General features: G+C 39.9%; 1 protein-coding gene across 1 annotated transcript in view; it reads right to left on the reverse strand.

Annotated features, from left to right (window-relative positions):
• The window catches only part of chrm5a (cholinergic receptor, muscarinic 5a), a 13,133-nt gene extending 1,356 nt beyond the window's left edge, over positions 1-11,777 (reverse strand). The window contains exons 1-2 of the mRNA XM_089004351.1: positions 11,256-11,777; positions 1-1,347 (exon numbers count right to left, since the gene is read on the reverse strand). The exon at positions 1-1,347 is cut by the window's left edge and continues 1,356 nt beyond it. Coding sequence (XP_088860477.1) covers positions 1-1,292 — 1,292 coding nt within the window. The 5' untranslated portion in view covers positions 1,293-1,347; positions 11,256-11,777. The remainder of the gene's footprint in view (positions 1,348-11,255) is intronic.
• Between the last annotated feature and the right edge of the window lie 1,832 nt (positions 11,778-13,609).

Consider the following 13,609-nt stretch of genomic DNA (forward strand, 5'->3'; position numbering starts at 1 on the left):
AGGAGGATGGCACTGAGGGTCTGAGCCGCCTTCCTCTCTTTGATCAGCACCATCCGCTTCCTTTTTGTTATCTGGTTCTTCAGCGTGACATCCTTAGACGGAGAAGTGGCGGTGGGAGGGACGACTGATTCAGCCGAGGAGAAGGCGGTTTTGGTGTCGCCGTTTTCACTCCGGTGCGGAGCCAGCCTGTCCCTGGCTGACGGCTTGAACTTGTACGACACGCGCTTGCTACTCCTCTCAGAGTTGCTTTTGGGCGGCGTTTGGAAAAAACTGTCTTCATCGTAACTGCTGAGATGTTCGCTCTCGCTCCCCGCCACGCTCTTCGTGCCGTCACAAACTTGCTTCCCGAAGGACGACTGTAAAACCCCAGGAGACACGGACCGGTCTTCATCTTCTGAGGACGCGTAGCTATTGTAGGTTGTCAGTTGACCCGATTTGGAACACTCCACGTTGGTGGAAGCGATGGATTTGCCAATGTGGCTCCTGCATGAAGATGACCGTGAGGGTGGGGCGCGGTCATGTGACGGCGACTTCAGTTTACAACTAAAACACGATCGAATGATCCGAGATTGGGTGACGTCGGGTTGTGTGGTCTGCTTCGTTCCCTGAAGCTCTGCTAAATCCTTGGTCCTCCTCTCTGTCTCCTTGTAGATCCGGCAGTAGAGGATAGTCATGACTGATACGGGGATATAAAACGCCGCAATGGCTGTTCCAAACGTTATTATGGGTTCTGAGAAAAACTGAATCTGGCATTGTTTTTCTGGGACGGTTCTTTTCCCCACAAAATATTGCCAGCACAGGATAGGCGGTGCCCACAAAATAAAAGACACCAGCCAGGCTAAACCAATCATGATGCCTGCCCGCTTGGGAGTCCGTTTGGCTCTGTAGGTGAGAGGCCTGGTGATCGAGAAATATCGATCGAAACTGATCGCCAGCAAGTTCATGACCGAGGCGTTACTGGCCACGTAGTCCATGGCCAACCACAGGTCACAAGACAGGTTCCCCAAGGCCCAGTAACCCATCAGGATATAGGAGGTGTACAGGTTCATGGAGAACATACCGATGATGAGGTCTGCCACTGCCAGACTCAGCAGGTAGTAATTATTCACTGTCTTTAGTTGACTGTTGACTTTAAAGGAGAGCATCACCAGGATGTTCCCCACGATGGTGATGAAGCTGACAATGGCCGACAGAGTCGCTATGGTGACCACCTCCCATAGATTGTGCGGTACCAGCTGGATGCCCATTCTACTGCTGTTTCCTGTGGCATTTTGGGCATGCTCTTCTTCCATAGCTGAGGGTTTAGTTGGACCTCGCCATGAAGAAACACTCGGGATTTGGCATTTTCTAATGAAGACAAAAAAATAAATATTGATTAGATGAAGATAGATTAGACTAGACTAGACTAGACTAGACTAGACTAGATTCGGAAAGGTCAGTACTGTTGGACAGTCTGCGGCTGGATGGATGCATGGTTTGAGGATCCCGCAATGAGAAGAAAGTGCAGAGCAGCGATGAGTATGTGGAAATGTCGCTGCTTGGAATTGAAGCAGATTTACGTGGCACAGGAGATGTCAGAAAATCTCTTTTTATTAATGGAGGCTTCAGCTTCGTGTTTTCTTTCAACATTTAGCTTGTAGTAGACGTGCACATTTTACCATGACGTCCCTGAGCCACTGGTGAAAAGGATGCTTTGATCCTCTACTCTTTCATCTATAACTGCTTCATGCAACGAGGAGGGGGCAGAAAGTGCTTAAGATTTAATGACTGTGTCTTTGTGTTGTAATATCATTGCGTTTTTTAACTCCAAAATAGCGCAGCGAAAGTGGCTGCCTTCCCAGCAGCTCCTGTACTGTTTTTCTACTTCTTTCTTTCCTCTCATCTTTCTTTCATAATTTTGCTGCTGTGAAATGTAAAATTATCCACTGTGAGACTAATAAAGGCCAATCCAATCTGATTAGATTAGATTAGATTAGATTAGATTAGATAACCTTTGTTGGTCTCACAATGGAGAAATTTACAATTCACAGCAGCAAAGTTATGAATGAACATACAGTAAAGTCTCGTTATATGGATATTCAAAGGAGTCCGAAAAAATATCGATATAACCGGGACTATCGATATATCCGACCCTGTTTGCATGTAATTTTCTCCGTGCGTGCATAGAAATAGTATCGATATAACCGGGACTATCGATATATCCGATATCGATATAACGAGACTTTACTGTATATACATTTAGAATAATAATGTGACATTTCTCCACATATCCAATTAGCTCTCCTCACATCCTTCAGAATCAGTACTATTGGCCCAAGCATCGACTATATTAGCAATAGGAGAGTTTCTTGAACCGATCACAATTCAAATTCTTCTTCTGAGCTGGCCTGCATTAATATCACTGTTTGGCCAAATTTGTCAAACAAAATATCTGTACAAACAATACAGTCAATAATCACCATTTGCTGGGTATGTTGTCTTTTATTGAAACGTGTGTCTTGAATTAATAGATGAATATTGATTCTCTGAACTGGCCCATACAGTATAATGTACGTCGCACCGTTGTATGCTGTTGAAATGCATTTTTGGAGTGGCCACGGCGTATTGTACACGATCTACCACTGGTTTGTCCTTTAGTGTCTTAGAAAGCAGCGATAAACACTCACTAAAAACATTGATAAACTACAATGCAAGCAACCCCGCCAAACCTTTGTCATCGCAAAGCCGTAAAACCGTTTTCTACCAGCAGAGGTCGCCGCTCGAGCTTCCATTTGTGCAGTCCCGCCGTGGCTCGGCTGACACGATCATTTATCAAGGTTGAGTGAGCTCAGATTTGAAATTTATCTTATTAATTAATTTCATGACCTACAAAAAAATGACCACATAATGTGCTGATTAAATTTGCATGTGTGAATCTACAGAGATCCCGATCTCATCTCCTCACCTGCGTAATATTATTGGTGTTCCCATTGAGGGTAACCTTTAACTTTCACCTTAAGGCTCTCGCATATCTTACTTCAATGAGGCCCAAAAAAACATAACCTAGTATTTTTAGTCATGCGTGTTGATTTGCATTTAATACAATTACAGCTCAGCCTATCTACATACCAAGTTGTCAAATGTGTATTTTCCATCATAAAATTAACCTAAAAATATATAAGCAGCATGGCATTATTAGCTCTTAGTTTCTAGTCATTAGGAAACATGTAACACTATTTAGTACATGTTTTGTAATGCAATGTTTTTCCCCCTAATATCCCTTCTTGACAAATGACTTCCTCACGCATCAGCATTGACTTGACAGTTCCAGCAGTAGCCTGAGGCTCACACAAATAACATTCCCGTCTCCAGAGGGGGGTCCTCCACCAGGAATTGGATTGGACGCCACCGTGTTGTACAACATTTCACATCACATCACTCCAATCTCTGATCATTAGACTGAGCCCGAACAATAACTTCTTGCTTCGCGGCTAAGGAGAACTCGACGTTGTTGAAATGACTGTTAAACGAGAAGAAAAGTGAAAGTTGAGGGATATGTTGTTTATAAATTGATGGATGTACGTTAAAAAACAACAACTTCATTTTCAAAACACCTGCACAAAAATTAAGATCAAAAACACACCTAATCAGCAACCAAGCCACTTCCTGTTTTTTTTTCCGTCAGCCAATCAGACGCTATCAACATAACAAACACCTTTAAGCAATTTGTAATCAACATAATGTGATTTAGGTCTTCTTGACATGCAATAAATTGATGGCTCTATGTTAAAAAAAACTTTATATTCAAAACCTCTTCATCGGATTTACAATCTAAAAAACACCTACTAGGCAGCCGAATAACTTCCGGCTTTTTTTCCTTCAGCCAATCAGAAGCTATCAACATAAAAAAAACATGTTTAAGCAATTCTTAATCAAGAAAATGTAATTTAGGTCTTCTTAACATGAAGTAAATTGATGGCTCTACATAAAAAAAAACAACAAATTTATATTCAAAACAGAGGCACCGCATTTACGATCGAAAACATACCTACTCTGCAACCGTATCACTTCCTGCTTTTTCCCTCTTCATCCAATCAGACGCTATCAACATAAAACATGTTTAAAGGACAACTGACGCCTCCGCACAAGTTATTTTATGTTTTAAGACTCATGCTGAATATTCAGGAAGTCTTGTTTTCGAGTTGATGACGATGCCTGACGTGACGTCACGTCTGGAACGCCCCTGGTTCTTTGTTTGGTCTGAAAACTTCGTGTTGATCCGTGTTGATGGCGAAATTAGAAGGTAAACACATAAAAAACACGATGGTGAATCATTGTGTGTTGCACCAAGACTATTATTTGATACTAGTTGACACACATTCCCTACAGACAAATCAGCCCATTTCCAACGGAGCTTGGGCACCATCTTGTGCATTTTCTGGGACGCTACATTGGAGTCCTGGCGGCACGAATTGATACTCAAGTACTTCTTTAATCGATTGCAAACATTTCCTCTTCAGAAATATATATATAAATATATATATCATATTCATCACTGAATGTGTAACAAGAAAGCATCTTCTCCGAATCTGAAGCCATTGTTTTGATTCTAGAGCAGGGGTCTCAAACTCAATTTACCCGGGGGCCGCTGGAGGCAGCGTCTGGGTGAGGCTGGGCCGCATCAGGATTTCCATAAGAAAAGCACAGATAAAACATTCTAATGTTCTCAAATTTTTTATTTTTAACACAAAAAATGAATTAAATGAATAAATGGAAAAATGAATAAAAAATAAATTAACCAGTAATAAATAAATAAAATAATTATAGTTATTATAAGGCAGATACAGACGACTGAAAAAAACAGAGGAAAACTAATAATTTTTTAAAAGTTTCAAATGTCTGTATTCACAGTTCTTTAACCTTTAACTTTCTTAACATAAAGAAAATATTGAACATGAACTGTCCTAAACATGGCTTCTTTTGCCTACTTGTTCAGCTGCACACACAAGTTTCATTCATATCAATCATGCGGGCCGCACTAACATTTATCTTTCATATCAAGGCGGGCCGCAAAATATTCTTTCGGGGGCCGCAGTTGGCTCGCGGGCCGCGAGTTAGAGACCAATGTTCTAGAGGAAGGCAAATACGTATTTATTTATTTATTTATTTATTTGCCTGTGCTGTTGTGTATATAGCGCCCGCAAAAAGAAAAATGCATAGGATTTGGGGAAAATGAAGTCTGGCTGTTGTTAGGGCGGGTTTGTTTCAGGACAACACCATTACACTAAGAATATCACTCCCCGTCGTCTGCTGAAACAATACATAAAACTATAATATGCTCATAAGAAGCACACTGAAACGCACAATAATTTCAGTGCGTGCTAATTTTCTGAAACAGCATTCACACTGCGCACAATACCACACACAAGCGCAACAGGAAAGATATAGGATGTATTAAAAAATCCAATATGCCGTAATTGCTCATGAAGGGGAATACAATTAGAGGGGGCTTAAATTGGTTATTTTGAATTGGAATTATTAGACATTATTTTGGATGGGTTTCTTGCATTTGATGTCAATTGCCTAATGGGTTTGCTCATGAAATAATAATACTTTACATTTTAAGCGCCTTTCAAAGCTCTCATGGACACTTTACAGTCACAGACAAGCATAAGTACTATAATAAATAAAATATAATCACAAATAGAATGCAATAAATAAAATACAATTATAAATAGAAACAAGAGAGAGAGTTACACAGAAAATGCCATTTTAAATAGGTGGTTTTTGAGATGGGACTTGAAGGTGGGAAGAGAATTGATGTTACAAATGTTGGGAGGAAGTGAGTTCCAGAGTTTGGGGGCAGAGCAGCTGAAGGCTGTCACCCATCGTGCTGAGACGGGGGGCGGGGGGTCACAAAGAGGCGGAGGGAGGAAGAGGATCTGAGGGAACGAGAGGGAATAGAAATTTGAAGAGGGCCAGATAGGTATGAGGGAGCAACGTTATGGATAGCTTTAAATATATATAGAAGAATTTTAAAGTTGATTCCATATTTGACCGGGAGCCAGTGGAGCTCTCGGAGGACGGGGGTGATGTGGTGAAAGGATGAGGTTGTGGTGATGATCCGAGCTGAAGAATTCTGGACGAGTTGAAATTTGTGGAGAAGTTTCCGAGGCACACCAAAAAGAAGTGAATTGCAATAGCCAATCCGGGAGGTGATAAGACTATGAACGAGGATAGCAGTGGTGTAAGGTGTGAGAGACGGGTGAAGACGATTGATATTGCGGAAGTGAAAGTACGTAGATCGGGTAAAGTCATTTATATGGGAGTGGCAAGATAATGTGCTGTCAAGAATGTCACCTAGACTTTTCACCTGATGGGAGGGAGAAACGGTCGAATTGTCAATAGTGAGAGAGAAACGTTTGGCTTTGCTCAAGGTGGATTTGGTACCAACGAGGAGAATTTCAGTTTTTTCACTGTTAAGAAGTTATGGGTAAACCAGGATTTAATTTCAGAGAGGCAGAGTGAAAGTGAAGAAGGTGGAAGTGAGGCATTGGCTTTGCTCGAGAGATAGAGCCGGGTGTCATCTGCAAAGCAATGTGAAGATTGGGGTTGAAGTGGGGTTATTGTGGTGTGGGTGTAACACGATCGGGCACATGATGCTCGTAGCAGTTCAAAGGGATGCAATGACACCATTCACGCCATCGTCTGTAATCACGACCTCATTTGCCGAGTGGAGTGCCAACTCGCCACTCATAAAATTCATCTTAATTCATTTGATTTGATTGAAAGAGGTTGAAGTTTCTACTGTTGAAAAGCAGCTGCTGATATGTTTCAGGGCTCAGTTTGTCATCATGCTGCCTTCCCTCAACTTGTGAATAATACATTTCATTTCTAAGCGCCTTTCAAAACTCTCAAGGTCACTTTACAGTCACAGGATAAGTTGTTTTTTTTCTGTGGGTGAGCAGCGGAAGCCACACACGCCAGCTTTCACTCAACCCGGAAGAACTCAAATAGATAGAAAGCTACCTAGCTAGTTAAGAGATAGCTAGCAGGATAGATAGCTAATAGATAGTTAACTTGATATGTCGCTAATAGATAGCTAGCTAGATAGCCAGCTAGTTAGTCAGATAGCTAATGGACAGCAAATAGCTAGCTAGATAGATAGCCAGCTGGTTAGATAGCTAATAGACAGAAAACTGCTAGCTAGCTGGCTAGATAATAATAATAATAATAATAATAATAATAATAATAATAATAATAATAATAATAATAATAATAATAATACTAAAATATAATAATAATAATCATACATTTCATTAATAACCGCCTTTCAAAACTCTTAATGTCACTTGACAGTCACAGGATATGTTTTTCTGTGGGTGAGGTGAGCCAATATGGATGTATTAGATTCATTTTTTTCTGATGAAAGAAGAGAGTTTAAAGTTTCTAATGCTGTATTGATTGTATATACTGATTGTAGTATATATATATATATTGAATGGATGCACTTCCTCCCTGCACATCTGTCTATGACTTGACTCTTGACGCATATCAAAACGCTTGTCTAGGTAAAAACAATTACCATGCCTGTCGTATCATTTTATTTTGTTGTATTTATCCGCCGGTCCGTGAAAATATTGTCTGACATTAAATCGGTCCGTGGGCAAAAAAGGTTGGGGACCACTGCACAAGAGGGTGCCATGAGCTAGGAAATATTTTTTTTTTCTTGAAAAGTCTGTCTTGAAAATGGCTTCAACAGTAAATATCCAACCAAATTATTCACTTCTTCTCCTCCTTCTGGCAGTGTGGGTTGACAAAACTGCTATTAAATAAACACAATACATTTGCTAATGCAGCTCGCTACCAATACAGTGTGCTAGCTCTGGCCAGTATACTCTTGTCACTAGCGGCTTGTGATCACAGCAGTATTCACAAACTAGTCACTAGGCAATCAGTTTGCAAAAACTCTGACGTTGACCAGCGAGAACCCATGACCTCACCACTGTAACTCTTTTTTTTCTGATGAAAGAAGACAGTCTAAGGTTTATTACGCTGCATTGAATGTTGATGTAGTCCTAAAACTCAATATTCTGTGGGTCCTGCAATTTGAGTGACAATGACAAAAACCCTGGCATTGGAGTGGACATTAGCACATCGTCTGGCAGTGAATGAGTTAAACTTCCCACACACAAAGTCAAACTGAAGTGGTAGAATTCTCCATCTTCTGTGGTCATCCCATTGCTCCACTCCTGCAGCTGGGATGCCAGGCTTAATATCCTTCTCTCCGCGTGGGCCGCAGCACGACAAACCTGAGCGCCGATCGCATATGTTTGGCATTTGTGCAAGACGGAAAATGAGAGATCGAAAAGAAGAGATTAAAAAAAGGGGGGGGGGGCGAGTCATACGTGTGTGTGTGTGTGTGTGTATGACACATATAAAGAAGCCCAGAGGTATCTGGCACAATGGTTATTGCATATTACGGCCAGCCTACTGACCCATAGTGAGCGACAACAACATATAAGAGCACCTGAGAAATGAAAAAGAAAGAAATGTCAGTTTTTACGGCAAAGCAGATTTGCATGCAATGTGAAATATATGTGTTATATATCCTCCAGTGTCTCGGTGACATTTCATGATTCAAATGTGGAGAGGAAAAGGCAAATGAGGCGGTTATTGCGAGAAACAGGGTGCTTGTTTAAAGGGTGGAGCTTTTATTTTATGCACAGTGGAGACTAACCTGATTTTTTGCGTGTGTGTGTGTGTGTGTGTGTGTGTGTGTGTGTGTGTGTGTGTGTGTGTGTGTGTGTGTGTGTGTGTGTGTGTGTCCTGCAAGAAAATGAATAAGTGAAAATATCAATAAAATGTGACAACTCTGCCTCACCATAAATGTTTTTAGGGGGAAAAATAGTACTCTAAAATTAATGTTATTAAAATCAACAAGCGATGATCTAATTAAATACAATTTAAACTTTAAATTATTATCACCAGAAAATACGGTAATTGTAGGTTTGTTAATTTTGCTCAGCCTTCATTTCTGCATCCAAAAACACTGCAGCTCTGCTTAGCTTGTTTAGTTTTGTGTTTTGACACAATACAATACATCCTAATTTATATAGCTCTTTCACAACAGCTGCAGCTGTAACAAAGCGTTTCACATAATAGTCAACACAAAGCAAAATAATAAACACAACAGGAACATAAAAACATGGACAGTTGGGCAACCTTAACGACTTTCTCCATGCACTCTATGATGGTTGAGTACAAGACAAACACTTTGATACATGAAGCAGTTCTAGATGAAAGAGAGGATGAAAGCCTCCTTTTCACCAGTGGATCAGAGACGTCATGGTGGAATTTATGCATCGATTGTGGTCATAATCTAAAAAAAACACAACAAATGCATAGCTTGTGGAGATCACAATGAGAACAAAGGCGCATTAGTGCAGAGCCCTGATGCATATGTGAAACTGTCGCAGCTTGGAATTGAAGCGGATTTACGTGGGACAGGAGATGTGAGACAGTCTCTTTTCGTCAATGGATGCTACCGCTTCGTGCTTGCTTTCAACATTTAGTTTGTAGATGTGCACATTCCACCATGATGTCCCTGATCCACTGGTGAAAATGATGCTTTGATCCTCTCCTATTTCATCTAGAAATGCTTCATAAAACAAAGAGGGTGCAGAAAGTGATTAATATTGAATGACTGTCAGTGTCTTTGGGTTGTCACATTACTTCTTATTTAGTGTTTTTTTTTTTTTTGACTTCAAGATGGCGCCGCGGGAGTGGCTGCCTTTACAACAGGTCCTGTATTTTGTTTTTTCTACTTCTTCCTTTCCTTTCCTCTAACTTTCATCACCTTGCTGCTGTGAAATGTAAATTTTTCCACTGCGAGACTAATAAAGGCTAATCAAATCCAATGTCCCCCCAAAAAAACACGAAATGGTAACGCTTGAGGCACACAAGGACGTGGCATTAGCATCCATTTGACGTAATATATAACTATGTACTTTTTCATTCATGCGATGGAATGTTTTATTAATGTATCATCGCAGAAACAGCAGCGTCCTGTGACTCACTTTCTAAATATGAATGTGCTTGGCCGCGTTTGTGCCTGTGGCTCTTTTGTTCCTGCTTCACAACATGCATATATGAATCACCTCATTACATTCATTTTTTTTTAAATAGGAAACATCACGTATCTTGACATATATTGAAAGTATTGGATACATTGTGTAATTCTCTACCCTTTCAGGAAAGCATTTCCATTTCAATAAAAGAGATCAAAACGGAGTGCAAAGAGCTCCCCTGCAGGGAAAGGCACCTTTTAAATGGTCTAAAATGTATTAGAAGATCTTAGCAGGTGTTCCAAGAGACGAGTTATAAACACAACACACACACAAATTCCTGTTTCAATGGTTTTGTGAGGTCCGGATAACTCCAGATAACGAGTGAGGACCACTGTTGCTGATAATTTTAGAGAACTACTGTTACATTTGAACACTAAATGTCACCCCATTTCCACTTCAACTTCTTTAAAAACAAGGAAATAAAAAGTGGACTTGAAACTGAAATAACAGCAGGAGTGAGAACTCTGCATGGGTACATTCAAAGTCCTCACCCCTATTGTGAATTTGGTTAAAATATAGTTTTACTTTTTGTGGTATGAACTTTTTAACCTTTTTAACCACGCACACACAAACATAAACACACGCAGGAGTAAAAAGTATGTGTATCCAAGTGAAATGAAAATACAGACCAAAAAATCATTTTGGGTGAATTTGCGAGGACCTCTCTGAAACTTTAACAGATGCATATATAGACCCTCTAGAAGTCTTTAGAATGAAAAACGTGTGAGGACCGGCCAAAAGATCCTCACTTGTCAAAAAGTCCTCACTACATAAAATGTTAGTGGTCCTCACAAGACTAGTCATACAAACACACACACACACACACACACACACACACACACACACACACACACACACACACACACACACACACACACACACACACACACACACACACACACACACACACACACACACACACACACACATTTCCCTCCATTTTCAATGAGGTAAAAGTGCACATTAATAATCCATGCTTCCAAGATTCTTCAGACATGCACTTGTGCGGCTTTTTGCTATCAAATTCAGGTCAAAGCCTTTGAACAGTCATCTAGAAGTGCATTATTAATTGCTTCGGATTTGCCCATGATGATTTCACACAAAAAAGATATTTAAAATAATATATATAAATTAATAAATACTCACCAAGGGGTAAGAGTGAGAGAGTTAATCCCTTTTTTGTTCTGTGCAAGACGTCTTCTGGGGGGTCAATTGCATCTCCGGGGTTTAGTCGGGAGAGGTTGAGGAAATCCCGTTGACTCAAGGGCAAAATGTAGACAAATTGGAGCAAGGGAAATTATGGAGAAGGCGAGGACTCCATCTGGTCACAATCCTACCCGACCACAAGAAGGCGACGTATTCTTAAATTGTCGTCGGCGATGGAGTCAAAGGAGAACTTTGGCTCGATGAAGTTGAAACAAAAGCCGTTGGTTCTCCTCCTGTTCTTCTTCTTTTCCTGTTCCTACCGCTGCTGCAAATGATGATGATGATGATGATGATGATAATGATGATGCAGTTGCATGTGGCTGAGGAACACAGAAGGGAGCGACTGGTTCATCGTGTTTCGGGACAGTGAGCATGCAGCCCCCTGAACCGCAGAGCGTGAGAGTTGAAGGAGGTAGAGGATGGAAGGGGAGGTGGGGAAGGAAGAAGGAGGTTGCGTTGTGATTAAACAGAGGTCCCCGCAAAGCTGGTTTCCACATCAAACAGTGTTTTGATTGACTGTCCAGTTGTAATAAAATAAAATAAAATAAATCAGGATTTCATGTGAATACACTAGATGTGTACTTTTTATTCAATGAAAATGTTTATTTGATTTACAAACAATACTTTAGTTGATGGTTCTTGCTATTGACAACTATTGGCACCAGATTATAAACCTCTCCCAGTAGATGTTTAAAGGGAAAACCATTTTGTACATACATAAAGTCCCCCATACCTCTGACCTTCTTCAAATTTCTATTCCCTCTCGTTCCCTCAGATCCGCTTCCTCCGTCCACCTCTGTGTGCCCCCTCCCTCCTGCCCATCTCAGCACGATGGTGGACAAAGCTTTCGGCTGCATTGCGCCCAAACTCTGGAACTCACTTCGTCCCAACATTCGTAACATCTATTCTCTTCCCTCGTATTTAAATTTGCATTTTCTGTGTAGCTCGTCTCTTGTTTCTATTTATAATTGTATTTTATTTATTGTATTCTATTTTGTGATTGTATTTTATTTATTATAGTACCTATGCTTTTCTGTGACTGTACAGTGTCCTTTAGAGCTTTGAAAGGCGGTTAAAATATAATGTACAGTGAGACCTCAACTTACAAACACCTTATCCTACAAACTTTTCGTCTTACAAACGTCAAATTTATGAAAATTAAACCTTATAATAAGCACTATTTTCATAATACACACCCACCACGGCTGGCGGAGTGATCTTCGTTACCAACAGTCCTTATGGAAGGTGACTCTCCTTCCATAAGCCATCAACGACCATCAAAAAGGGAAATAAAACTTTATTTTACAGCACAGTTTATATCTTTAATTACAGTCCTCATGTAATGCGCCTCTCTTTCCAAACAGCAATTCCCTTTGACCTCCAACGCCATTCCATCAAGCCATAAATGACCATCACAAATGTAAATAAAGTGACTTTGTGATACAATGCAGTGTATTTCTTTCATTACAATACAATAGCACATTTATTATACATAGAAAAAGGTATGTTGTGTGTAGTTTTAAGGCTTATTTAGTTGAAAAGTATATTTTATGGAAACCCGGGAACGGATTATTCCCAATTTAATGGATTCCTATGGGATTTTTTTTTGGAGATACACACTTTTTGCCTTACACACTCTGTCTGGGAACCAATTAAGTTCGTAAGTTGAGGTCTCACTGTATTATTATTAATTATTATTATTATTATTATTATTATTATTATTATTATTATTATTATTATTATTATTATTACTATTATTATTATTATTATTATTGTTATTATTCTTCTTATTATTATTATTAAGTGTTCATATGTACCGTTGTTCATAACTCGAATGTTAGTTAGTAGGGAAGTGTCTGCACTGAAATCGAAGAACTGATAATTGTAATAAAAATAAATACATAAATGGATCATGTTGTCGAGATTCAACCCCTGGATTTGGGTACAAATTCAGACCGAAAGGTAACAAGTACAAAATGTATTTGAGCTGCAAACAACCTACCTGCATTTCAACTCATTCACTGCCAGACTTCACAGCAAAAATGTGTCCACTCCAGTGCCAGGGTTTTTGTCATTTTCACTTGAATTCAAGGACCCACAGAACAATGAATTTTAGGAGGACATAAACATTCAGTACAGCGTTAGAAATCTGAGATTCTCTTCTTTCATCAGAAAAAAGAGTTAATCCTTAAATTATATGGGTCTGAAGTTATGAGCTTGAAACGAGGGCGGCTGTTCAAAATTCAATGCAATACTGTACATACATATTGGTGCATATAGCGCTTGAACAACAG

Source organism: Hippocampus bargibanti, linkage group LG09 (assembly GCF_051943395.1).
Source record: "Hippocampus bargibanti isolate YZ-2025 linkage group LG09, ASM5194339v1, whole genome shotgun sequence".
In the NCBI taxonomy this organism is placed as follows: Eukaryota; Metazoa; Chordata; class Actinopteri; order Syngnathiformes; family Syngnathidae; genus Hippocampus; species Hippocampus bargibanti.